At 46.5% G+C, this 25,844-nt stretch overlaps 1 protein-coding gene across 1 annotated transcript in view; it reads right to left on the bottom strand.

Moving 5' to 3' along the window:
* The window catches only part of XDH (xanthine dehydrogenase), a 59,641-nt gene extending 37,796 nt beyond the window's left edge, over window positions 1-21,845 (bottom strand). The window contains exons 1-9 of the mRNA XM_061156313.1: window positions 21,804-21,845; window positions 16,735-16,792; window positions 13,763-13,859; window positions 12,038-12,146; window positions 8,866-8,992; window positions 7,859-7,920; window positions 4,067-4,135; window positions 3,645-3,731; window positions 2,340-2,481 (exon numbers count right to left, since the gene is read on the bottom strand). Of these exons, the coding sequence (XP_061012296.1) occupies window positions 2,340-2,481; window positions 3,645-3,731; window positions 4,067-4,135; window positions 7,859-7,920; window positions 8,866-8,992; window positions 12,038-12,146; window positions 13,763-13,859; window positions 16,735-16,792; window positions 21,804-21,845 (793 nt within the window). The remainder of the gene's footprint in view (window positions 1-2,339; window positions 2,482-3,644; window positions 3,732-4,066; window positions 4,136-7,858; window positions 7,921-8,865; window positions 8,993-12,037; window positions 12,147-13,762; window positions 13,860-16,734; window positions 16,793-21,803) is intronic.
* Between the last annotated feature and the right edge of the window lie 3,999 nt (window positions 21,846-25,844).

Raw genomic sequence — 25,844 nt, 5'->3', positions numbered from 1 at the left:
GGAAAACCCCATGGACAGAGGAGCCTGGTGGGCTACTGTCCATGGGGTCGCCAAGAGTCAGACGCGACTGAGCCACTAAACAACAACAGTAGATAGGAAACTGGAGCACAGGGAGGTGAAGTTTCTTTCCTAAATTATACAGCTAAGAATGGGCACATTTCAGTACCAGGGCAACTATTAGAGTTGGGATATAATGGTAATATAATATGAAAGTCTAACATTCAGACAAAAAGGAAAAATGACTGAGAGAAAAATTCAAAATCAGCTCCTAGGTCCCAATATCTGTCTGAGTTCTTACGGTGCATGGCTTGATGGGACCGAATGTCTGTGTCTGATTTCTGTCCTTCCAGTGAACCAAGTAAGAAACCTCTCTGAACAGACCTGCCTCTGTTCCTCAGACCCAGTCAGCACAGCACCCCTCCCAGCCCCACCCACAGGGTTGTGAATAGAAAAGGTTAAAAAGGAAATATCTGTGCATCGTCCCCCATCTTCTCACTTGCTGCAGAGGGTCTCTGAAGGGTGGAGCAGGCTTTGAGAAACCTCACTGTTTGAATATCAGCTCATAGAATGAAGAAGGGAGAGGCAGGCAGTAAGTGGTTCATCTTGATAAGGTTTTCTCTATGCCCAGCTTCCCCCAACATCACGGCAGTAGATGGTTACACTGGGGCAGGTAGGGAGTGTGATGGTTACACTGGGGGAGGTAGGGTGTGTGATGGTTACACTGGGGGAGATAGGGTGCGTGATGGTTACACTGGGGGAGATAGGGTGTGTGATGGTTACACTGGGGGAGATAGGGTGTGTGATGGTTACACTGGGGGAGATAGGGAGTGTAATGGTTACACTGGGGGAGGTAGGGTGTGTGATGGTTACACTGGGGGAGATAGGGAGTGTGATGGTTACACTGGGGGAGATAGTGAGTGTGATGGTTACACTGGGGGAGATAGGGAGTGTGATGGTTACACTGGGGGAGGTAGGGTGTATGAGGGAAGAGGGGTGGAGCTGTGGAGTGATCTTAGGCAATTATTTCTAATTTGGAGCTTGTAATATCTTTGTGAATTCCTTTTCTCTTAGAATCTAACTGAGTCCAAGAGATTGTGTGACTATTGGTAAGGAATATGCCATATATCCAAGGGCCCCAAAGATTCTTCCAGCCAGTCATTCTCCACCTTAGCTCATGTGACCCTGAGCCCTCGAGTCAGGGCCACACAGGCCGTCACGATCACATCACCTGAAGCACGTCTCACGTGGCCATCCAGTGGGTCCTGCTATTGCAGCAGGGGACTCCATATGGCACGTGTGCTCAGCAGGGTGGCTCAGTTCTGCACTTCACCAGTACACCCCTGAGCCGGGCCCTCCTCTCTGCAGCTGCAGAACCAACCAGAACCCAGGGCCTGGGGGGTTCTTCCAGAGCCAGAGATAGGAGCCCCGACAGGCTAGAATGGGCTGCTCTGAGACCGCCCTGGCCTGTGCCTCCATCCTTTCTCCGGATCCTCACTGGGCTTGGGGCCCAGCCAACGGGAAACGGGCCACGCCGGGTATAGGAATGAACGGAGCCTGGCAGGGGCTGGGGTGTCTCTGCTCCTGAGTTTTCAGGCACTGGGCTGAGAGCAGCACCTCTGGAGCCTCCGTGCCCTGTTTGCATATGGTGGGGCTCACGTCTAGGGGGTGGCATCATAGAGCAGGTGGCCACAGTTGTGGGCAACACAGAACGGCCACACTGGGACATTTCCCCTCCCTTGCCTTACCACATCACCACCAGAAAAAGGGAGCAGGAGACTGACATTTATGGAACCCCTAGGGCCTATCAGGTACTGGCCCAGGCACTCGACCCATGTTGCTCCCTTACCCTCAGACTTGGGGCCCCTCAAGGGAAGGAGTCTGGTCTAGGTGATCTGGGTACCCCTGGCTCCCCCAGAATACCTCACATAGGGCCAGGTCTCTGTCAATGTTTATGGAGAACAATCAGCAAGGATCTCAGTTAATACTCAGAACAACCCTTGAAAGGTGAGTGTTAGTCGCTCAGTTGTGTACAACTCTTTGCGACCCCACAGACTGTGGCCCACCAAGCATCTCTGTCCATGGAATTCTAAAAGCAAGAATACTAGAGTGGGAAGCCATTCCCTTCTCCAGGGGATCTTCCAGACCCAGGGATCAAACCCAGGTCTCCCACACTGCAGGCAGATTCTTTACTGTCTGAGCCACCAGGGAAGCCCATTAGAGGAGGCATCATTACCTCCACATATGAAATGGGGAAATGAAGGCAGAGTAGGACACACAGGACACATGGCCACAAGGGGCTGAACTGGACAGGCTGACCCAGAGCTGCCCAACACCCTTACCGATCTCTGTGTTCCCCACCACCAGCTTGGCCTCGGGATACTGAGCTTTGAGGTCCAGCAACTCCTTCAAGGTGGAGGATTGGATCCAGGTCACACGCTCCCCTTCAAAACGCAGCTGCTTCGGTGGAATGTCTTTCAGCCTCTGGAAAATGCCATTTTCTTACCATGTGGCCTCCTCCTCCCCACTGTGATTCCCAGGGCCATTGCTTTCAGATTGCAAGAGGATCATCTATGGATTTGCTTAGTACTGGATTCAGAGGGAAAGTGCATGTCAGGGAAGAAGCGAGGGGAAGCACTTGGTCCTGAGGCAGGACTTGGGTCGCGGCTCTTTTACATACATTATTTCGTTTAGTCTTTATTTTTTTTTTAAACTTAACTTTATTAGTTGGAAGCGGATTACTTTACAACATTGTAGTGGTTTAAAAGAGCTTTAGAAGAGTTTGGGGAAGAAGGCATTGTTAGTCTCTTCTTTTGCAGGTAAAGGAGAAACCTGGGGATCAAGGTTGTGGGACCTGCTGAAGGTTGCCGCCACAGGTGACTTCAACTGTCCCACACAGTCTCCAGGAGGTGAGAGAGGGGACAGGGGTGGCAGAAGCAGGGGTATCAGAAGGGAACGTAATGGAGGGCCGGTTCTAGTGCATGAGGGGCGATGCAGAGCTAGGAGGGAAAATCCCTAAATTGAATTGATGGTTTTTTAAAGGTTTCATAATCCAGAGAAAGATATCCTGGTGGTCTGCTGCAAAGCCATTCTTTCTGGCCCAATGAACTCTTAAAATCATCTTCATGTGCTCACCACCCCTAGAGAAGTCTGCACTTGAGAAACTTTGAGAGTGGCTTGATTTTTGTTTGTCTGTTTGCCATCAATGTTGGTGTGGAGGAGCAAGATCATCAAGGTGAGAAAATGGGTGTGAGAGGTGTTCTTAAGATAGGGCTGTAGATCATTGTGTCCTTTGAACACAGCTTTTTTTGTTTTTTTGTTTGTTTTGTAAATAAATGGACTGCTTACAGAAAGGAGAATGCATTGCTTCAGGGCTTAGACAAGAGATTTAGCCAGGATGCCAGCAAACACTTCTGGAGCTCCTATTACCATACACGGCATGCCAGCCAGATCTACTCCTCACCTGTGAGCAACACGTGTGAAAAGGAGAAGGGTGGGTCCCTGTGGCGATATGTGGCACAGGGACTTGGAGTGAGAGAACCAAGGGAAATTCAGGCTGAAAGCCACAGGACAAAGCGGACACAAAGACCCCAGTGGGTACTAGTGGGACTCAGCAGGTCTCCAGGGGCTCAGGGCGCATCACCTACCAGCAACTCTGGGGGGAAGATGGGTTCCTGGGTGGGATCCAGGGGCATGAACTCCTCTGGGTTGAATAAAGACGGAGAGAGAGTAACCTGCTGGAAAGGGGAAAAGATAAGGGATACACCGTCTCCTGCATTAAAATGCCCCCTAGGGCTGGCCCAGCCCTCTGTCCAAGCGAGCTCATCCACAGCCCCCAGCAGGCTGGTTGGGGTGGGGATTGGGTTGGGGGAGAGGTAGCTCCCAGGAAGCAGGAAAAAAGAGGTTTTGCCAGAGGATCCAGGGCTAAGGAGTACATTCACCAACTTCACAGTTTGAACATAATGGTTTCCTCTTCCAGCGGCCACAACCCAGAGTGTAGAGATAGCCCACTGGCTCCTTTGACCTGAGGTTGGCCCTCAGGCTTCCAGGCCAAGAAAGACCCACTTACCCTATGGTCTATCTTCTGGTTCATGCAGCAGTTTGGATTGTTCCCATTTCCTCCACAGCATCCACCATTCTAGAGAGATGACCACAAATATCACACAAAGATATTTGCAAAGAGTTTTCACAGGAGCTAAAGAACCTAGATTATTACTGTCAAATGAAACCTGGGTTTGAAATCCACCCCAGCATCTAGAGGAGCAGCAGATACTGCACCTCCCCACCCCCCCACCCCCACCCATCCCACTTGCCTCTGCTTTAGTTACTTTCTCTCACTTGATAAATATAGATTATATAACTTGAGGATATATAAACAGGATCTCTCCTGGAAGTAACAGAGAAATTTAATTTTAAGAAAATTTCTCCATAAAAACTAGGCCCTATTTTATCAAAACATCTTTTTGTGCTCACTTCCCTACTTCAGTACTGCTTCCTGGGGAAGCCTCCCTGAGAGAAATTCCCGTTGGTTCTCACATCACTCACACTTCTACTTCTAAACCAGCAAGTCCTGGGCACTTCCCAGGCTGGAGTCTTTGTGGGGCTCCTGCCAAAGATGTCTAGGACCAGAGCTGGGCCAGGGATGTGCCTGACAGCCTCCCACTCCTTATCGGCACTTCTTGCCAGAAAGTTCACACTCTTTATTCCTCAACATGGACCTGTTCGGGAGGTTATGTTCAGGTCTGCTGACCCAACACCTATGGACAGGGGACTTGCTCAAGACGTCTTAAGATGCCAATGACAGAGCACAAACTAGAGCCCAGATTGCTACATCCCAAAACCAATGCACTGAAGGTGAGAAAGGGAGTGTTTACCTGACTGATCTGCCCTAAGGAGGCAGAAGTCTCAGCTCAGGGCCCCAGAAGACACTACAGAATCGTGGAGTTCTACAAGAGTGGGGAAAACTCCCAGGCTCAGTCCTAGACACATTTCCAGAGCAGCCAGCTCCTAGGGGAGTAGTTGGGAGGAGCCCTTCTCTACATGAATCGTGGAAGACAGCGTTCATAACACCATTTACTAAATGAAATGGTGGTTCATACCACCATTTACTCACAGCTCATCCGTGTCCTCGAAGAAGTTCTCAGAGGGGCAAGGAGGCTGAAGGTCCTTTGGGAACCTGCAAGCCTTCTCAGACTTGCTTCATCCACCCTGCTTGCAGACCCCTCCTGTAGTCACTACTTTACCACTGGATCTCAGAGCTGTCTATTTTCTACCTCCCCACTACTCTTGAGAGTTCCTTGGACTGCAAAGAGATCAAACCAGTCAATCCTAAAGGAAATCAACCCTGAACTTTCAATAGAAGGACTGATGCTGAAGCTCCAATACTTTGACACTTGACATGAAGAGCCGACTCACTGGAAAAGATCTGATGCTGGGAAAGATTGGGGGCAAGAGGAGAAGGGAGTGACAGAGGATGAGATGGTTGGATGGCATCAGTGACTCAACGGACATGAGTTTGAGCAAACTCCAGGAGATAGTAAAGGACAGGGAAGCCTGGTGTGCTGCAGTCCATGGGGTTACAAAGAATCGGACATGACTTAGTGACTAAACAACACTTTGCCTTTCCCCTCTGTGTTTGGGCAGAAAGAAGAGGGCCTCTTCTCATCTCTCTTTTTGGAGAAGGAGGAATGTAGGGGAATACGAGGCCCTGCATACAGTAAGGCAACAGCCTTGCTCACCTGGTCCTTGTAGGGCAGGATGTATTTCACAAAAGTAAGTTTCACAAATAATTAAAGTACCAGCTTATTCTTACTTAGATCTTTTTTCTTCATAATTCACTGATGTTTTTTATGACATAAATTGTTGTGATTTACGATGATGTGTCACTGCCCTCAAGGCCTGCTGAGGTTGGATAAGATTAGGGTTTTCCCCCAGAGAGATTTCCTCTTTCTGGGTGTGTGCATGCTCAGTTTCTCAATCACGTCTGACTCTGCAACCTTATGAACTGTAATCAATCAGATTCCTCTATCCATGGACTTTTCCAGACAAGAAATACTGGAATACGTTGCCATTTTTTCCTCCAAGGGATCTTCCCAACCTGGAGATCAAACCTGCATCTCTTGCATCTCCTGCATTGGCAGGCAGATTCTTTACCACTGCGCCACCTGGGAAGCTCAGGCTAAAGTGATTAGGCTCAAGATTATTTTTATGATTCCTCATTTCCTTCTTTGCTGCTAGATGGATGTTATCATTTCTTGCTGTGAACAGGCTGCCTTCCTATAGCATACCTTCCTCACTCTTTTCCAGTGTGGCCATGTAAACTAGATAACTGAGTTTGTTAAAACTGTGTGTAAAATAAGAGCTAAAAGGCTCTGAAGAGGGCCTTGGGGGTTCTGGTGAGTAACATGCATGAGCTTCTGGCACACTGTGTACCAGTCACTTGGGCTACTTAAAGCACCCAGCTCTACTTGACTCTTCTCTACGCTGCCAGGCAGCAGGATTGAGGGAGGTATGGATCTAGAGTGATAAAAATGATAAAACTCTGACTCTCAGAAGGAGGATACTTCCCAGCTACACTCAAAAGTCCTTCTCTTTCGAGAAAATAGTAGGGCTGGTCAGATTATCTTCCTTTGAGAAGCCTCCTATGAAGTAAATACACAGACAAGATTAACAATCCACGGTTCTCAGGGAAGCCTAAGCAGCACATGAAGATTAAATATTGGGTAACAGGAAAAAATGTACCAGCATCATAATTTATGTTGCCATTTACTGAAAATGTACGATGTGCCAGGCACTGTTCTAAGAGCTTTACAAGGAGTTCTTCCCACAAGCACTTTAAGGTAGGTATTATTATAATCCCCATTTTAGAAATGAGGAAATTTGCCCAATATTATGTATCAATTAAGTGATGGAATGGGATTTGAACCCAGGTCTGCAGACGGAATCTAAGCTTTCAATCACTTTCATTTAAATTCATACTTCCTGGTTCCTCAATATCAACGGCATTCACCAGGGTGTGCTGTTTCCCATCCTTAGAGGTCCCACCTCCACCCTTTTGGATTATTTGGACACAATACTCCTTTTTTTTTGCACTGTACCAACTCTAAGGTCAGTGAAAGACACTGACCTTAGAGGTCTGTGACTCTCCCCTCGACCCAGAATCAAATTGAGATGAGACAGTTTGATAGGAGTTTGGATAAATTTGACGCATTTGGGGAATCAGGTAAAATCTGGGGAGATTAAGCCAAGAAGGGGAAGCCAGCTCTCGGTCCTCCTTGCCGCATAGCAGGTGTGTGTCTGCATTTATGTGATCAGCGCCTGTTCATCCCAGCTGTGGTTTGTCACTCAGAGTTATACGAATACTGCAGGGCTTCACACACTGTCTGGAGATCTAATTAGCAGTTTCATAAACCCAGCAGGGTGCCAGCTGCAGAAAGCAGCCTGGACGGCAAGGGAAGAGGGACGCGGGTGCTGAGTCAGGCTGGGTTGTTACTAAATGTCACATTCAGCACCTGCACCATGGGCTGAGCGGGCCAGACACCAAGGCAGGATGCCAAGCCCGAACGCCCTGGAGGAAGTTTGCTCTTAGGTGGCATGTTTCTTTCAGGAGCCAGCTCTCCAGGCCTTTCCTGGAAGGAAAGTCTCCATGCTATTGATGAGAACCACCACTTACCCCACACCCCAAATAAGAATGGCAAAGCCCAGCGCCCTTGCCAGGTACCTACAGCAGAAGTTTCTGCCAGTTGGCCATCTTATCTTTTTTCTCTGTAACCCAGAGGCCCTTGGCATCCCTCCCAACTGTGATTCCTGAGCATTGCTGCTTCAGGAACCAGGCCACTGCTGTCCCTGAGCCCCCACTCACCTTGGCAAAGGTCCGGAAGCCCTGGAGGATGGGTCTGTAGCCTGTACAGCGGCATAAGTTTCCTGTGGGCCAAGGAAAAATCTGCAATGTCAGCACTGGCCCCAGGGCAGCTAAGGGGTTTGTGGCTTTGCTCCCAGCTCAGTTAAATGCCCTCTTTACATATTCTATTTTCTTTACTTGGAATGATCCTCCTCTTACTTGTATCCCTGACTTCCAAACATCTACCACTTCTTCCAGGAAGCCTTCCTAGAATGCTTAGACTGAATCAAGTGCTCCCCTAAGTCCTCCCATGGTGACTCCTAGTCAAAGCTTTATCAGTGAGCTTATCAAACTACATTATAAACTTTCTTCCCCTGCAGAACATGGACTCCTTGAGAAGAGGGACTATCTTCCATTCCTGTGTCCTTGTACCCTGTCTAGTGCCTGACATATGACTGGACATCATATAAATAACTGGAATAAATAATGCACTGAAAGAAATTGAATGGATGGGAAACCTTCTCTACTCAATTCAGAGGAAGGGATATCAGGTCCAGCCACCTGGGCCCATTCACAGAAGGCAAAGTGGGGAGCCAGTCCCTGCCCAAGACAGAATCAGGGCCGCCTTCCTCATACATGGCCTTTGCCCCCTGGAACCCTGCTCTGGGGAAGCTGCCAAGGCAGATGCCATGTCATTGACTTCTGTGCAGTTTCCCAGATGACCTCCTCCCATGCCAGCCACTCAAGGTCACCCTTGCCAGCATAGAGGGTGGTCAGGAAGACAGTGCAGGAAGATGGACACTAAGGCAGGAGAACCCAGAAGGTCTTCAAACCAACCAAGTGTTCTTCAAATTAAGAAAGGGCCAATCTCCCAGGAAATCTTAGCTACCATGATGGTATAGCCTGAGCCTTTCTCTCAAAAGTGCCTGGAACTCCTAGTTCACTCCTGGCTTCTACTCTGCCCCTGCCCTGCCCTCCTCGGAAACCTACTTGCCCTTTGCCTCCTGGGCCCTGCACAAGGCCCATACCTTGGAAAGCATCCTCGATTTCTTCAACAGTGGGCTCGGGCTGATTCCGAAGCAGCGTGTACATGCTCATGACGATGCCAGGGGTGCAGAACCCACATTGAGAGCCGTGACTTTTGGCAATTCTCTCCTAAAAGGGGCAGATGACATAGACACCTGTGTTGGCAGAACCCTTGCCAGGCTCCCTACGTGACTCAACTGAAGACAGTCCACGTTGACAGTCTGCACTGTACAAAGTCAAATCCTAGTGTTCCCACTTACCAGCTGTGACCTTGGCTGGGTTACCCAGCTTCCCTAAACCTTGTCTGTTTGTTTAGCACTACCCTAGCACTTATCTTCAGAGCTGTGCTGAGAATTCAGTGAGATCATTCATGTAAAACACTTAGCTATCATACCTGGCATGTTATTAACCAATGGCAGTTATTAATAGGATACCCCCTCAAAGAACAGTGGCAATTAGAACTATTTTCTTTACTAAAGACAGAGGAGGAAGATTTAAGAGATTTAAGGGATGTGTGTAAGATCACACGTGGTGAATGCAAGAACTGTGTCCGGTTCTTTTAACTTCACTACCCCACAATCCAAAATCAACCAAGTGAATCCATTTTATTCCAAATTAAATTGCCACTGTATTCTTAAGTGAAGGCAATTCTTGAAGCCCAATGGATGGAGACTTAAGAATTGGGGAATGTGTGCTGTAGAATTCACTAAAAGCATTGAACGTCACAGAATTTTCATTCAGACCTGCCTGATCTTTATTACAACGAAATTCTCCTCATCTACATTATTTTTTGATCTCTTGGGAATCTCTCTTGGAACTTACGTCAAGTAAAATTGCTAGAATGTTGTATCACCAGCACTTAGCTCGGATAGTCATTAATTTGAGAAATATTTACTGAGAATCTATTATGTGCCAGGCATAGTATAGGTCCTGGGGATGGAGCATGTAGAAGAGAGTTGAGGTCCCTGGTCTCACGAAGCTCACATCCTAGTGGGGGAAATACTGAAAAAAACAAAGAAGAAAATTCGAGGTGGAGGTTGGTGCTATATAGAGAATTAGTACAAGATGACATGACTCAGAGTGACTAGTGGCTATTTGGAGCGGTCAGAAAAGCCATTATGATAAAGCGACCTTTAAGGTGAACTTGATGACATGATTTGGAACAAGGAAGAGAGTCACCCAGGCAGAAGGAACAGTGAGTGAAAGACTCTGAGCACAGACAGTGAGAAAATCTGCTGAAAGGCCAGGACAGGTGGAACCCTGGGACGAGAGATGTCAGCCCGGGGAACAGGAAACAGCCAGAGCCTGCAGCTCTTCACAGCAAGGATTAGGGATCCTGATTGTGATTCTGGGTGTGATGATGGGAAGCCTTTATGGGAATTTCAGCAGGGCTTGATACGATCAAGTTTGTGTTTTTAAAGACTCACTCTAGCTATTGAATAGAGAATGGCCAAGGGGGCAAGAGAAGACACAGTGGATCACGGCACTGATGTGGCCTAAGTGGGAAGGGATGTGACCTGGACGAAACAGTTGTAGGGGAGACAGAGAAACAAATGAAGATTTCATTGTAAACTCTGGAGGTAGAGTAGCTATTACTTCTGGATGGACTGGGTGCAGGGAATGAAAACATCACAGGGGACTCCTAGATTTTTGTCGTGAGAAATTGGATGGATGCTTTGCCATTGATTCAGATGGAGGAAGACCAGGGGAGAATGAATTTGGGGGGAAAAAGAGTTTTTGTTAAGTTTGAGATCAGACATCCATCTAGTGATTCAAGTAGGCAGCTGGAAATCGGAGTCTGATCTCTGAGGAGAGGTTGAAGCTGAAGATATGAAGATATGGTCTTAAACTCATGTCGGGAGAGTGTGAAGGTGGAGAAGTGACTGGGCCCAGGCCAGAGCCCAGGGTGCTGTGGTGATTAGGGACTGAGCTGAGAAGGAACTGCACATGATTCCAGCACGGAGGGAGGGCAGAAATGTGGTGTCTTAGAATCCCAGAAGAAAACGTAAACGGACAAGGGAAAGTGGAATCTAAGCTTATCTGGAGCCAAAAGAAGCACATCGGGAATAAGGCTCTGTACCATTGGAAAGGGAGAGCTTTCCTCTGATTCTAGGGATGTGATCCCTGTGTTTAAACAGCTCCTTTCTTTCATCTATTTGTTTCAAAGTAAATTACAAGCCCTCATTAACCCTCTCACACCTGCTGCAGGTTGGACAAGTTTAGTAACCTGCCACTTTCCTGCCTAGGAAGTGAAGCCACACAGGTGATATAATACCGCCTCACCCCACTCTGACCCCCATGACTGGTCCAAGATGCTCCCTCTGGGGGTATAATTAGCTTGCTTGACTGGCAGCCCTGGCTCCAGGATTCATGTCAGAGACCCAAGGAAGGCAAGATCCGAATGATATGGTACAGGGAATATTAAGAAAAGGGTCTGGCTCAGACACCCTCTGTGATCACACCCTCCCAAAGACCTCCACCTCAGTTTAACATGAGCACTGGGAACAGTGGCCTTTCCTTCTTCTGTGCTCTGCTCGATGTGGGGCCTCTCCCACCTAGCCTATGAACACCCTTTCTCACTCCACAGAACCCTGACTACTGCCCACTCTTGCCCAAAGAGGTCCCGATCTCAACCCATCATCAGATGCCTGATACCATCAGGGAGAAAGCCTTGGTCAGACACCCACGTGTCTCTGACTGTGCCCTTGCTAGCCGCCACTTTAACAAGCCTGTGTCTGAGTGATCTGTGGGTGGGAGGTGAGAGGTGCAATGGAATTACTGTGGGAGGGAGCAGGGAATAAGTGGGCTTTTGATCAAAGGCACACAGCGTTTGGAATCTTCAATCCGAGAAGGCAGGGGGCTTCCTAAGCACACTTGGGCACAGAGAGGAAGGTCCTCCGCCCCTCCTCCCCCAGCTCTGGTACAGCTAGACCTGCAGCCACCAGATCCAGTTGATCTCGTGATTTCCACGGGGCCATGCAATGTCACCAGCCACTCAAACACAGGAGGGAGCTTCAGGCTCGGGCGTCTCCTCTTTCCACCTCACAGCTAGCCCCCTGACCTCCACAGGAATGGAGGGGGATGGCCAGCCAGAATGCCTCCTTGCCTCAGGCTGCAACCCTCATCCCAACAATCCAGAGCAAGCCTGCAGCCTTGGGAAGAGCCGCTGGTTACCTGCACAGGATGCAGCCTCGTCTTGGTGCTTCCAATTCCTTCCACGGTCGTCACAGCCACATGGTGCAAGGAGCAGATGGGGGCCAGGCAGGCATTGGCAGAAAAGTGGCTGGAACCCCAGATTAAGGTCATCCCACTTACCATTCAGGCCATCAGAGCGGACCCGAGCGCAGGGTCTGAGAGATTTGTGATGCTTCGTGTCACTTCTCCTCACTCTACATTATGTTCTCTTTTCCACAGGGATCCTCATCTCTCCACCCGGGCCAGGGCCCGAGCCCCCCCGTTGTCCTGTGGGGGCACGCACTGGTGCACCCTAGGCCTCTGGGCTGGAGCATGGAAGCCAGGGGCACTTTCAGCTGCCTTTTACTCAGGTAGATCCTGGAGGCTGAGTTAAGAGGAAGCCTCTGGGAGGTCCCAGGTCTAATGGGTCCCTTTTTCTCTACGTGCTTAGTTGCTCAGTCATGTGATTGCATGGACTGTAGCCCACCAGGCTCCTCTGTCCATGGGGATTCTCCAGGCAAGAATACTGGGGTGGGCTGCCATGCCCTCCTCTAGGGGATCTTCCCAACCAGGATCGAACCCAAGTCTCCTGCATTGCAGGTGGATTCTTTACTGTCTGTGCCACCAGGGAAGCTTAAGAATACTGGAGTGGGTAGCCTACCCCTTCTCCAGGGGGTCTTCCCAACCCAGGAATCAAACCGCATTGCAGGAAGATTCTTTACCAGCTGAGCTACCAGGGAAGCCCTTAGCCACTTCAATTTTAGAACCTCCTGTCACTTTTGCTTCTCTGCTTTCACTCACCTCCATTTCTTCCATTCATCTGTGTGGAGAGGGAGGCCAAAACCCCCAGGTGAGCTTCCTTAGAGCTTCCCCACCTCCATCCTTTTACTCATCTCTCACCCACTCATGCAACCAACATCAGTCACTGAAGGCCAACCTTATACCAGGCACCCTGCTGAGGGCTGAGGAAGTAAAGGTGAATCAGACAAAAACTCTGTCCTTTAACAGCTTGCTTTCAACTCAGGAAAGCAGAAACCAGTGTGAAGATGCAGTTTAAATATCTTATGGTAAGGGTTGCAGGAGGGCTGTGTATGTGGCACCAAAGAACCAGCACAAAGGGCTCCTAACCCAATCTTAGGAGGTCAAGGAAGCCTTCCTGGAGGAGGTGATATTTTGCCCAATCCTAAGGTGTTAATAAGAGTTAGTCAGGTGGAGAAGTCCTTGAAAAAAGGACATTCAAGGTGGGAAACAGCTTGTGCAGAGACCAAGAAATGAGTGGACATGGAGCATTGGTAGTTCATAACTGTTTCTGCATGAGCGGAGTGCTGGACCCATGGAGAGAAAGAAAACTGGAGACGAAAGGTGGGGCAAATTGAAAGACCTCACATGTTGAGCAAAAAAATTAGACTTAGATTGGGGGCTATGGAGGCCTACTGAAGGATTTCATGGGATGTGAAATGAGTCTGAATTTTAGAAAGCTGATTTTATCAACAGTGGAGAATCTTGTCCATATTTAAAAGCCAAGATGTTCCCTAAGACATCATTGTATTATATCCCTGGTCATGATCAAAGCCTATTCAGGAATACAGGGGTTTACCCACATGTGTGCATACACACACATACAGACACACACATGCACACAGATACACACAGACACACCATCACTCAAAAGCTGACACCTGCATCTTAGTCCCCAAAGGCAATCAGCCAGCAAGCAAAGGATACATGATCTTGTCTTGGAGACGATCATACTTGGAGAGCATCACTGTACAAGCCCCACAGCCCCCTTCTCCACAGCCCAGCTTGGTTCCTCTCAGCCCCACTGGAAGGTCAAGGGTTAAGGAGTATGAACTCAAAGAAAAAAGTCTTTGTTGGGCTGCTGGGAAATGCCTGGGCTGAGCTGCAAGTGAAGAGCCATCCATCCACACACAGGCTCAGGCCCCTCAGCCCGGGAGGCAGCAGGCTCAAAGGGCCTCCCACTCAGAGAGGGTGCCCTGTAACCCAGGGAGGCAGGGATGGGGCCACCTCCACGTGCAGAGGAGGAAAGGCCCTGGCACCCACGTGTCATCCCCTGGGACTGGCGTGCCACTGCTCTCTAGACCTGGAGATCTTCCTGGGATCACAGTCTTCTAAGTGTGGTCTTAACAGGCCCCCAAACTGGTGGGCTCACACGGCAGGTGAATCAGGTGCCTCAAAGATGGAGCATGTGGGGCAATCCTCACTTCACCCCAGGTGGGCATGCAATGAAGCCACTCAGGCCAGTACGGGACTTGCTGAGTTCAGCTTCCCTCATTCCCTCACCAAACCTCTTGGACGGATGAAGTCTGGGGACCAAAATTAGAGCTGGATTAAGGGCTTCTGAATATCCATCCCATCAGATATGTGAAAGGAAATTAAAATGAGGATATTTTGGGGGTCAAAAGCCAATATTGGAGACACCTCTTACGTCCTGGGAGAAATTAAGACTCTGATACTTTTTGAAGTTTGAAAAGTGCCTAACTAATAGGCTGCTTTGGAGAACAGCAATTACGGTGGCCTCTTTCCCACGGGACACACCAGCTGCACTGCTGCTTCTCCCTCAGGCCCCCAGGCCTCCAAGGTTTTCAGTTTCCTGCTGAAGATGGAAAGAACTAAGTCTCTTATCTCCTAGTTATTTCCCTAATTTTAAGATAAAGTTAATAATTAACAATGATAGAGCATCTTCTACTTGGAAAGCACTCATACCCATGTTTGAAGTTCACAATAATTTGGTTAGCAGGTAGGGCAGGAACTGCTATAAAAAACAGTGAAATGAAAGAAAGAAAGGAGGGAGGGAGAAAGAAAAAGGAGGGAGGGAGGGAGGGAAGGAAAGAAGGAGGAAAGACTGAGACCCAAGACATAATGTAAGCCCTGCAAGGTAACAGTCAGTTACTTTGAGTGTTAGGGCTCAACACAGTCCTCTGATTCCGGATTTGGGGTCTCCTCCTTCACCATGCTGCTGCTTCTTTTAAGGTACAGCTGAAGAGGGCACTCTAGATCTAGTTTTTCCTTTCACTAGTCTGGACCTATGAGATCAGCAGTTGAGATCACTCTCGGGGCTCATGAGGATGAAAGGAAGCAGCCCAAAGTAGTCTAGAGGTCTTATGCTAGCCTGGGGATCTTTCTGGAAGCCAGGGTAGAAGTCAAGGTTAGAGTCTTCTCTCTTGCCTGGAACTCTGACAAATAAACTCTCAACACAGGCAGCAAGAAGCCACAAGGACTGCATATTTACATGAAGCCATCTTTCAGGGTTGGATTTTATTTGAGAATTGGCATTTAAACCAACCAATGCTATGATCAGGAACTTCTTAGCCTGCTGGGTCTTCACAACCTTATTAGAAAACTAAAAATTGATGCTAACAATCTAATAATGAGCTTCTCTTCCCTAGCTGCCTAGGTAGATGGGCTGGAAATGGAGTTTCATGCAGTTCCCTGATCCTACTGAGTGACTCTGCCTCTACAAAAACACCATCAGGTCCATGAGCTGTGAACCTCCAGACCTGCCCTCTCCAGGTCAAAAACCCAGGACAAAATACACTAGAGCCAGCCACTCTCTGATAGGAGGTGAAAAATCGAGAGGGAAGACCATGGATTCCAGGCTGGCTTCTGTGGGTGTTGAGACATCTTTTTGTTGTTTCAAAATACATCACTGGAAAGAGCCACAAGACATCCCCACCTCTGGGAGCCTCAGGGGTTTGTTGACAGAGGTCAGGATGGGCATCACTCTACAGCAGACCCCTAGAAAGTTTCCAGTGGTGGGTGGGAGTTTCAGACCGTCGTGCTGGGCTTCAGTCCAGGCCTCCCAGCACGTGTGCAGAATACGTGAGGTGGGGGAGGCAGGTGCCTGAACACACCCAGCCTCACCTCCTCCTCTGTCAAAGGGATCGCTGTGGAGTCAGTGAGACAGCCTACACAAATCTCCTGAACTCTGCCTGCACATGGTCAGTGCCCATTAGATGTTAGCCCCTATTGTCTTTACTGTTGTTCTTGTTCCAGGGTATCAGAATCCTTTCCTACTATGAAAGAACAAAAGGGATGCAAGATCTTACAGAAGCCCTCCCCACATTGGGGCAGAGCAACACCCTACCCCCCAGGAGTCCCCCACCCCATGCTTCCCAGCACCTGCCATTACCACAGTGGATGGTGCCTCTACAGGATTCTCACCTCAGGCATCCCTTTCCCCCAGAATACCCCCTCCTCTGACTTTCCCTTTCACTTTGCAGAGCTTGAAAGCCTCCATGGGAAGCCCATTCCTGTATTAACAAAGGTCTGCTGAGGCAGGCTCCCACCCCCCACACATTCTTCCTGGTGGGGAAGGGAAAGGCCATGAAGCTGGTCAGGGCTAAGGAGCGCCTTTTGGAGCTATTTGTTTTACAGGCCCAAGATTAAATCTCAGCATTACTGGAGTCTTAAATGCAAGAGACCTTGAAGAATATCAAGGACAACATTCTTATTTGGCAGCTGAGAAATTCAGACCCACAGAGTTCAAATGACTTCCCGGGGTCAGACAGCTGCCAAGTGACAGAGTTGCGGCTAAAATGCAGAGATCCAGAGCCCTAATCCAGTGCTCTTCTTTGTACTCCATGGCCTCCAGACCAGTTACTAGCAAATGGCCTAAGGGCCAGAGAATGAGTCCCCAGTGGCCCTTCTCCCTCATCCCCACTCCAAAGTCAGGATACACTTTCTTCTCAGGTAGGCCAAAAGGGTTGTTTCTGGATCTGCATTTTTCTCCACCACCTATAAAAACAAACACAAAAGAAAACTATATCAAACATATACTTAGCCATTGTCTCACCCAAGAATTTGCAGAGTTAATGGAGGTGTGTTAAACATATCATGAAAATGAAGGTATTTTTCTTGACCATTCCATAAGATGAACATATTAGCTGCAAGCCAAATTGTGTGCAAGCTAACACCCTGCAATTCTAAAATTCTGCATTCATGCTCAGCTCTGGACCCATGACAGGGCACGTAGGTGTGGCACCTACCATGCTGGGCTGATCAAGGCAAAGTCCCCTTTGAGTTAAGCATGTCATTTCATTTCCAGCTGCTGGATAACACCTGTGTATGCCAGGGACAGACCTCTGGCTTTGTCTCCTGGAGAGTAGACTCTTAGGCAGTAGGCAGCCAGTTGGTCTGCCTGTGATCATAGCAGAGTACTGTGAATTGGGTTATCACAATCAACAACACTAACACGAGTTAGAAATGGAGGAAAAGTCTCAAACCAAAGGCCCATGAATAGAATGTTCAATAAGATGGAAAGTTTGCCTTACAAAGTTCAGTGCCAGGTCCTGATGGAAATCATAGAAAGAAATCGGCAAAAATCTGTTTCACTTCTCCTCTTGCATCATCAAGCACAATAGGGTTTGGATGATTGGAGTGAGTAAGGGGAGAGCATGTGTCATAAGGGACTTCCCAGGTGGCGCTAGTGGTAAAGAACCTGCCTGCCAATGCAGGAGACATAAGAGATGAGGGTTCGATCCCTGGGTCAGGAAGATCCCCTGGAGAGGGGCATGGCAACCCACTCTAGTATTCTTGCCTGGAGAATCCCATGGACAGAGGAGCCTGGGATGCTACAGTTCATAGGGTCACAAAGAGTCAGACATGACTGAAGTGACTTAGCATACATACACACACACACAGACGTGTGATAAGAATTTCTTTAGAGAAACCTGTACTAGGAGTCCCACATGTTCCTGAATTAGGAGGAGAAGGTATCTGAAATTAAATGACGCTTGCTCCTTGGAAGAAAAGCTATGATAAACCTAGACAGTATTAAAAAGCAGAGACATCACTTTGCTGACAAAAGTCCATACAGTCAAAGCTACATTTTTTCCAGTAGTCATGTATAAATGTGAGAGTGGGACCATAAAGGAGGCTGAGTGCCAAAGAATCGACGCTTTTGAACTGTGGTGTTAGAAAAGACTCTTGAGAGTCCCTTGAACAGCAAGATTAAACCAGTCAAGCCTAAAGGAAACCAACCCTGAACAATCATTGGAGGACTGATGCTGAAGATGAAGCTCCAATACTTTGGCCGCCTGATACACACATCCCCTCCTTCTTGAGCCTCTCTCCCAACCGCCGTCAAAGTGCCAACTCATTGGAAAAGACCCTGATGCTGGGAAAGATTGAGGGCATGACGAGAAGAGGGTGACAGAAGATGAGACAGTGGTTGGATGGCATCAGCAACTCAATGGACATGAACTTGAGCAAACTCTGGGACATAGTGGTGAACAGAGGAGTCTGGGATGTGCAGTCCATAAGGTCACAAAGAGCCGGAGATGAGTTAGTGACTGAACAATAACAACAAAAAAAAAGACTTGAGAACTAAGTGAAAGGCATGATCCTGGGTCCTGGGGTTGTGGAGAGAAAGCTATAAATTACATTTTTAGGAAAATTGGAATAATGCTGCATAAAGTCTAGAGATTAGATAATAATGATATAGTAACACTAGATTTCCTGATTTTTATAAATAGATTGTGGCTATGTAAGAATACCCTTATTCTTAGTTTAAGGGAGAAAGAAGTATGATATCTGAAATTTATCTTCAATTGTTCATAAATAAAATTTTATACTTTATATGTTCATTCCAATTAATTACATATTTAAATATATAAAATTATGTACTTAAAAATCTATATATCTATGTACCTATATATCATTTTGCTGGCATTCATTTAGCAAGCATTTCTTTGTATTCTTCTTGCAACTTCCTTATAAGTTTAACTTTTAAAGTTCAAAGTTTGAAAAATAAATTTCTTTAGTAGAGGATTTCTCAGGGTTTTAATATCCATCCATTCATCCTTTCCACATTAACTGGTCACCTACAATGTGCCAACAAAGTGGTATAAGAATATCTAAAAAGAACATCTTGTGGGGATACTTGTCTTTGAAATACATTTTGGAATATGGTAATTTACCTGATCACAAACCACTTTGCCAACCCGTTCATTAGCTCCCAAATGGTAAATGCCTGGTCTTGGAGATTGTGTTCCTCTCATGCATGTGTGTCCCACAGCCTCAGGCCTGGGCGGAGCTTGTAAATGTTGATAACAAGGTGGGTAGGTGGGTACGTGACTGAGTTTTGACTTATCACTGACTGCTGCTTCTCGTGGGCGTCACTCCTGGACACTTTCAGCTGTACCCTCCATGCAGAATTTTCTAGACTTCTCCAGGGGTCAACATCTCCACTAACCGGAGAGCGACTGTTTGAATAAAAAGAATCCAGCACCAACCCCCCACCCCCACCCCGACCACCAGGAGCAGAGATGCAGACATAGAGAATGGGCTTGTGGACACAGCGGAGGAAGGGGAGGGTGGGACAAATCGAGACGGTAACACTGACATGTATGCACCACCGTGTGTAAGGGAGATAGCTAGTGGGAAGCGGATGTATAGTGCAGGGATCTCAGCTCAGTGCTCTGTGATGACCTAGAGGGATGGGATGGCAGTTGGAAGAGAAGCTTAGGAAGGAGTGGGTATATGTATGCTTACAGCTGATTCACATTGTCATATAGCAGAAACCAGCACAACATTGTAAAGCAATTATCCTCCTATTAAAAATACATTAAAAAAAAAAAAAAGGAATCCAGCCAAAAGCACGATCACTACAGTGATACCAAAATACTGGGCAACTCTTTCCCTTTGACTCTGACTTTAAATCAGAGGAAATGGAAGCCATAGTCACCAAGGCCTGTCACCACCACAGAAGGCTCTGGAGGTATTTGATCATTTGTATCTTACACCCTCTCCAAGGTCACAGGAAGGGAAGACAGGAGTCCTAGACAGTGGTCTGAAATAGGAAGAGGAGGAAGTGCATATTTAAGAGTGAGTCAGCAAGTTCCATCAGCTTCTTTGGTAACCTCCTTGCACAATGTCTAGTAAAGAAAGATCTAGAACATCTTGGGAATAGAATTGGGAAGAAACAGCTGCCTCTATTTGACTGGGAATTCCTTGCTTGGTCCAATTTTTACAGCACTGTTTTCACCTCATCACTCCTCACCTTGCCTCACCACCTTTCCAGCAGATTCTCAAAAGTCCACGTTTACAAAATTAAATGCACCAATATTCATCACAGAAACTTACGGTAGTGGAAGTTTCAAGAGATGGTAGGGTTAGATGCGATAATACCATCTAAAAAATTTTAAATTGCTTTCCTAAGGTGAAAATAAAATACACAGGGAAACAACTTTCAACAAACCAGACTGACCTTGAAATGCTGCTTTCTAGATTCGGTGCATCACAGCAAACCATCCCCAAAGAAAGAACCTTGCACTGTCACACGTGAATTGATGGCTTCATAAATAATCAAACCTTTGAGTTAAGTCACTGAATCCAGCTGCTCACCCATTACAAAAATCACTTAGAAAAATGCCACAGAAGATGCCTCTGTGTAAGTAATATGTGAAGAAAACCTATTCAGCAACTGTTTCTTAAATCTCTCCAATGTAACTGCTGCATGTGACAGCGTTGTTGGAATTCTTGGCTGCAGAAATCTTACAACCACCAAAGTGGAAGCTTTGCCCTACGTCTTAGTTTGCTGAAAGGAAGTCAACACAGAGAAACCACTCTGCACCTGGAAGAGCACGGGTGACCTCCTTCCACAGGAGCACTCGCTGATACCACTGAAATCGAATCTGACCTCCTTGGAAGCCCCTTACATTGCAACAGCTCACAGCATTCCCCTGCGAGTCACCCAAACACACCCTGACAATTTAAGCACTAGCTGCATTTTAATTCTTGAAAACTGCCTCCAAAGTCGCCTAGCTTCTCAACTTAAAATTGCCAATATTGCAAAACAAAATTGCTCTGACTCCTGGGTTTGGTCCTCACTCATAAAATCCACATGGCCATTCACAATGTGCAACCACAGCTACTCTTTTACTGTCCATTTCATTCACAATCCGGGAGCTGAAGCGAGCACCTCAGCACCGGTGGAGGGAGGGCAAGTGGACAACGGAGACAATGTGATGTGCTTACAGCTCTCTCCCTTCACCTGCGTTAAAATCTGCAAAGATTCTTACTCTTCTGGTGCTGCAAGGACTGGTACCCATATCATAAGACTCTCCTCTGCCCCATTCCAACCCCACTTTTCCTAGGTCCCTATGAACACCAGTGAAGTTGATCCAAGTGGGCAATTTTTATCAAAGTAAGAGGTTTGCACTATTTATACATATAACCAAGACTGGGGTGGGGGGGACCCATGCCCTTTAGGAAACAAGAATTGTGACTTGCCACAAGATGTCAGGATATGTCCTCATGCAAGTTAGCTGTTACATTGATATGGATAAAATTTCAGAATCAAAGCTGTGTACACGTTATACCCTGAGATTAGCAAGAAAACACATTCCTGTTCCTTTTCTCAGTAAAGAGAGCAACAAAAGCCTTAGGATACTTTTGATTAAACACCGAAATAGAGGTGGGGTGGGTGACCTCCAATCTCACCAAGAACCCTGTCTACCTTTCTCAGCTTGGTGCCAGCATCTCTACAGGCTGGGAGCGTGGGGGAGGAGAGTGCTCACATATACCCTTCTTCTCTCTTTTCTGCCCATCGTTCCTCTGCCCCATGGGGATCTCGACTGGGTTCTAGACCTGAGAAGGTCTTCTCTCCCCAGTGATATCCCAAATTCAGGAATAGCTTTGAAGGAAGAGAGACAAGGCGAACAAGTGAGCAAGAACCTAAAATAGAGAGGACAAACATCCCTCCCAGGGATCAGGGAAACCAGAGGAAAAGTCGGCTTCTGCTTACCTTTTTGCCATTCACAAAGAAAACCAATTCATCTGTTGTCATTGTCAATGGGTTGGTTGTCCCCGAACTCCAGGTACCTCACACCCGAAAGGTACTGCCAGTTATCACGGCCCTGCAACTTGTCAAATACACCTCCCCCAAAAGAGAAATGAAGTCAGCCAATGGGACGGACCAAGCTTAGAGCTTCGGGGCACAGAGAGTTCTTGGCACAAGCCACCAGTTTACATAATCAAGGAAAATGCAAACAACCATACACAGCAAATCACACCCCCAACACTTGTGTCCGAGAGCACAGAGGAAGACACGGTGGATATAGCCTTGGTGCTAGATGACTGTGTGTCCTAGGCATCACCCTCATGAAACCTGCTTCATCCCCTACTTGAAGACAGAGAAGGGGGATGGGCCATGGTCATAGTAGCAGTCATAGCAATAGAGATGAATCACATCCTCCAAGTCCACACTTGTCATCTCACCATTTACTTAGAGACCCAGACTCAGCACTTAACATGCAGGACTCATTCTCCCAGAGCCTGGAGGAGTCTGGAGCCACAAGAGGCAGAGTCCAGTGCTTCAGATGCAAACTCTGGCCTTTGACTCCAGCTCGTCTCTTCTCACTTTCAGAACTCATTGATTTTCATCTGTAAATGGGCAAATGAATGACATCAAGAGCAAAAGGCTGAGGGATAGATGACGTACTTGGGAAGTGCTTTGTAAATTGGCAAACAACCTAATCTTTTTTTTCTGTTGTAAATGTATTCTCCACAGCACAATAAAAATAACCCTCATAACAAGCCATTTTTGAGGTTTTCCTTTTGTTTCTCTCAGTGAAACACCATGGATTAAACTGTCAGAATAACTCATAAACATATTTTAAAATACTGCACCAAATAAAATGTGCCTATCTCATAGTCATAGGCAGAATTAATACCGAGCTGAAAACCTTCCCCATCCAGTCTCCATTAACTACTGGTATCAACACACATACATATCACCTACCTGACACCACCAATGGGTTCTAAAGCCCAGCACCCCAATGCCCCTCCCAGCTCTGTCTCTGTCTCTCTCTGACACATGCACATACGCAACAGCATTCTCTCTGGTCTTCCACTCAGCCAGCCTCTCTGAGGTAGGTCATTTCCCCTATATCCCTTGAAGGATACAAGGAGGGAGAAAAGCAGATGTGTTTGGTACAGAAATAACTTAGAGAAACAGAAGACTGGGAGGACAACCACCACGAGATCAACCAACGCCCCTCTCACAACAGCCTCCATTTAAGCAGGAGATGAAATTCCACTTGTTGGGTGGCTGATCATTCCAGTTTGCCTCCAGATGTCTTGATTTTAGCACTAAAGCCTTGATATATCTCAGTCCAGGGCAAACTAGGATGATTGGTCAACATAAAACAGTAGTTCTTACCCGGGAAGAGATGATGCCCATCCCAGGAGCCTTTTGGCAATGCCTGGGGATATGTCTTGGTGACAGAAATCATCAATAATTAATCTATAATAATAATGATGACAATAACAATAATAATAATAAAAGAGAGTTTTATTTGAGCCAAACTGAGGACTACAGTTCAGGAAGCAGTCTCTCCAATAGTTCTGAAAAACCGTTCCAGAAAAGCATGGTTTTTGGAAGTTTTGTATCTTGTCAGAAAGAAAAAAAAAAAAATCTAACATGACAAGAGTACATTTCTTCATAGTTTCAAAAAAGACAGGTCAGCACATACACAGGGAGTCAGGAAAGCTCTGGTACCTGGTAAAGAAGGCTTATCATCCAAGGATCACCAGCACTGGTGTCCTAGGAAGGGAGGCACTTATCTTTAAATGGACAGTTTCACGCTGGTCAATGCAGACCAATTTTTTCTTTATTGTTAAAGCAGATGTACAACATATGTTTAATAGGTCACAAAACAGGCTGTCCTAGTTAGGATAAAGTTTAATTTAATTCATGGATAAGCCAGAATGACTTCCTCATGCCTCAATATGTGAATATTTCCACCATCATTTCCCTTTTCTGATCGAACAAAATCTTTGAAAAGAAAGCAGTGATGACCAAAATATTTGTCCCTTGATGCCAGAGTGGTTGCTCCCTACCCACAGGTCTCTCAGTGCTAGGACTTCCTCTCCTTTTATTTTTTGCAGGAAAAGAGTTGCCTAATTATTCTCATTGAAAGTGAAAGTGAAAGTCTCTCAGTCATGACTGCAACTCCATGGACTGTAGCCTGCCAGGCTCCTCTGTCCATGGAATTCTCCAGGCCAGAATACTGGAGTGGGTAGTCATTCCCTTCTCCAGGGGATCTTCCCAACCCAGGGATCGAACCTAGGTCTCCCACATTGCAGGTGGATTCTTTACCGTCTGAGCCACCAGGGAAGCCCAATTATTTTCATTATGGGGGAGGAAATTAATTAATGGAGCAAAGGAAACGCAGAGGTATATGATGATGGGTAAACATTTTATAAGTTATATTATCAATTATATCAAATTGTTGCTCCGACATTGTACATGTGCTTTTAGCAGTCAGCTTAGGGCAAAGAGTAATACATATCACGTGCACCTTGACAGCTAGGAAAAGAATAATAACACATACTGTGATGATGGTAATCCTCTGTAAAACAAGCTGAAAAAAATTGCCTATTACTGATGAACTCCAACCAGATTATTTAAAGGGTCTGTTCCCCATACTTCTTTTAGCTTTTTTGCAATATTTTTTTCTAAGTGTATAACCTACTTTTCCTCAGGTGTTGATATGAGTGCAACAAGAAATGTGGACAATGGCACAAACATCTCTTTGTTTAGCCAGCAAAAAAATCTAAGGCAGCCCTGTTATCCAATACTGCTTGGACTAAGTGGTTGAGGGATGTCTGTTGTGCTCTAACGCTGTTTGCACTGTCCTCTGCCATTTCACCAAAAGTGACTGATATAGATTTCTAATCATCTCTCTGTCTACATATACTCCTGCACAAAGAATCAAGATTCCCCAAAGACTTTGCCACCAGGTATCTTGGTATTCTGCTAAAATGGATCTCATGACTCCATAATGAAAAGAGAAAGAAGGTTCATCTGTTGCCTTCTACAGAGACAATGGGGTAGCATTATGTACCTGTCAACATAATGATTTTATTTACCATAAAGACATTTATGTGCTGATCTCTGAGAAGGTGGGTCAATTCTAATGCCACATGCAAAGATGAAACTCCAGGGAGCACAAACAATCTCACTGACAGCTTTGTTAACTGGAAGTTTTCTAAACACAGTATTAAGGCATGGATTTTTTTTTTTTTTTTTTTTTTGCAGGTTTTCCAAAAGTTATATGTATGGCATTTAATATTTGAGAGTAGCTGGCATAGTATACACACGTTATTCTCTTTAAGATGTTTGTTAATTAAGGCATACTTTATTTCACGTATATTCCCAAATATGACATTTCTGTCAAAGCCATGGTAATATCACCAGTGTTTCCAATTGTGTCTTGCTAGTAATATAGTATCAACAACTTCAGATATGCAGATGATACCACTTTAATGGCAGAAAGCAAAGAGGAGCTAAAGAGCCTCTTGATGAAGGTGAAAGAGGAGAGTGAAAAAACTGGCTTAAAACTTAACATTCAAAAAACGAAGATCATGGCATCCAGTCCCATCACTTCATAGAAAATAGATGGGGAAAAAGTGTAAACAATGACAAATTTTATTTTCTTGGACTCCAAAATCACCGCGGATGGTGACTGCAGCCATGAAATTAAAACATGCTTGCTCCTTGGTAGGAAAGCTATGACAAATCTAGACAGTGTATTAAAAAGCAGAGACATCACTTTACCAGCAAAGGCCCATATAGTCAAAGCTATGGTTTCTCCAGTAGTCATGTACAGATGTGAGAGCTGGACCATAAAGAAGGCTGAGTGCTGAAGAACTGACCCTTTTGAACTATGGTGCTGGAGAAGACTCTTGAGAGTCCCTTGGACAGCAAGGAAATCAAACCAGTCAATCTTAAAGGAAATCAACCCTGAATATTCATTGAAGTACTGGTGCTGAAGCTGAAGCT

The sequence above is a fragment of the Dama dama genome, chromosome 11, assembly GCF_033118175.1.
Source record: "Dama dama isolate Ldn47 chromosome 11, ASM3311817v1, whole genome shotgun sequence".
Classification (NCBI taxonomy): domain Eukaryota; kingdom Metazoa; phylum Chordata; class Mammalia; order Artiodactyla; family Cervidae; genus Dama; species Dama dama.
Note: the sequence above shows the minus strand (reverse complement) of the source record. Positions and strands in the feature narration are given on the sequence as shown.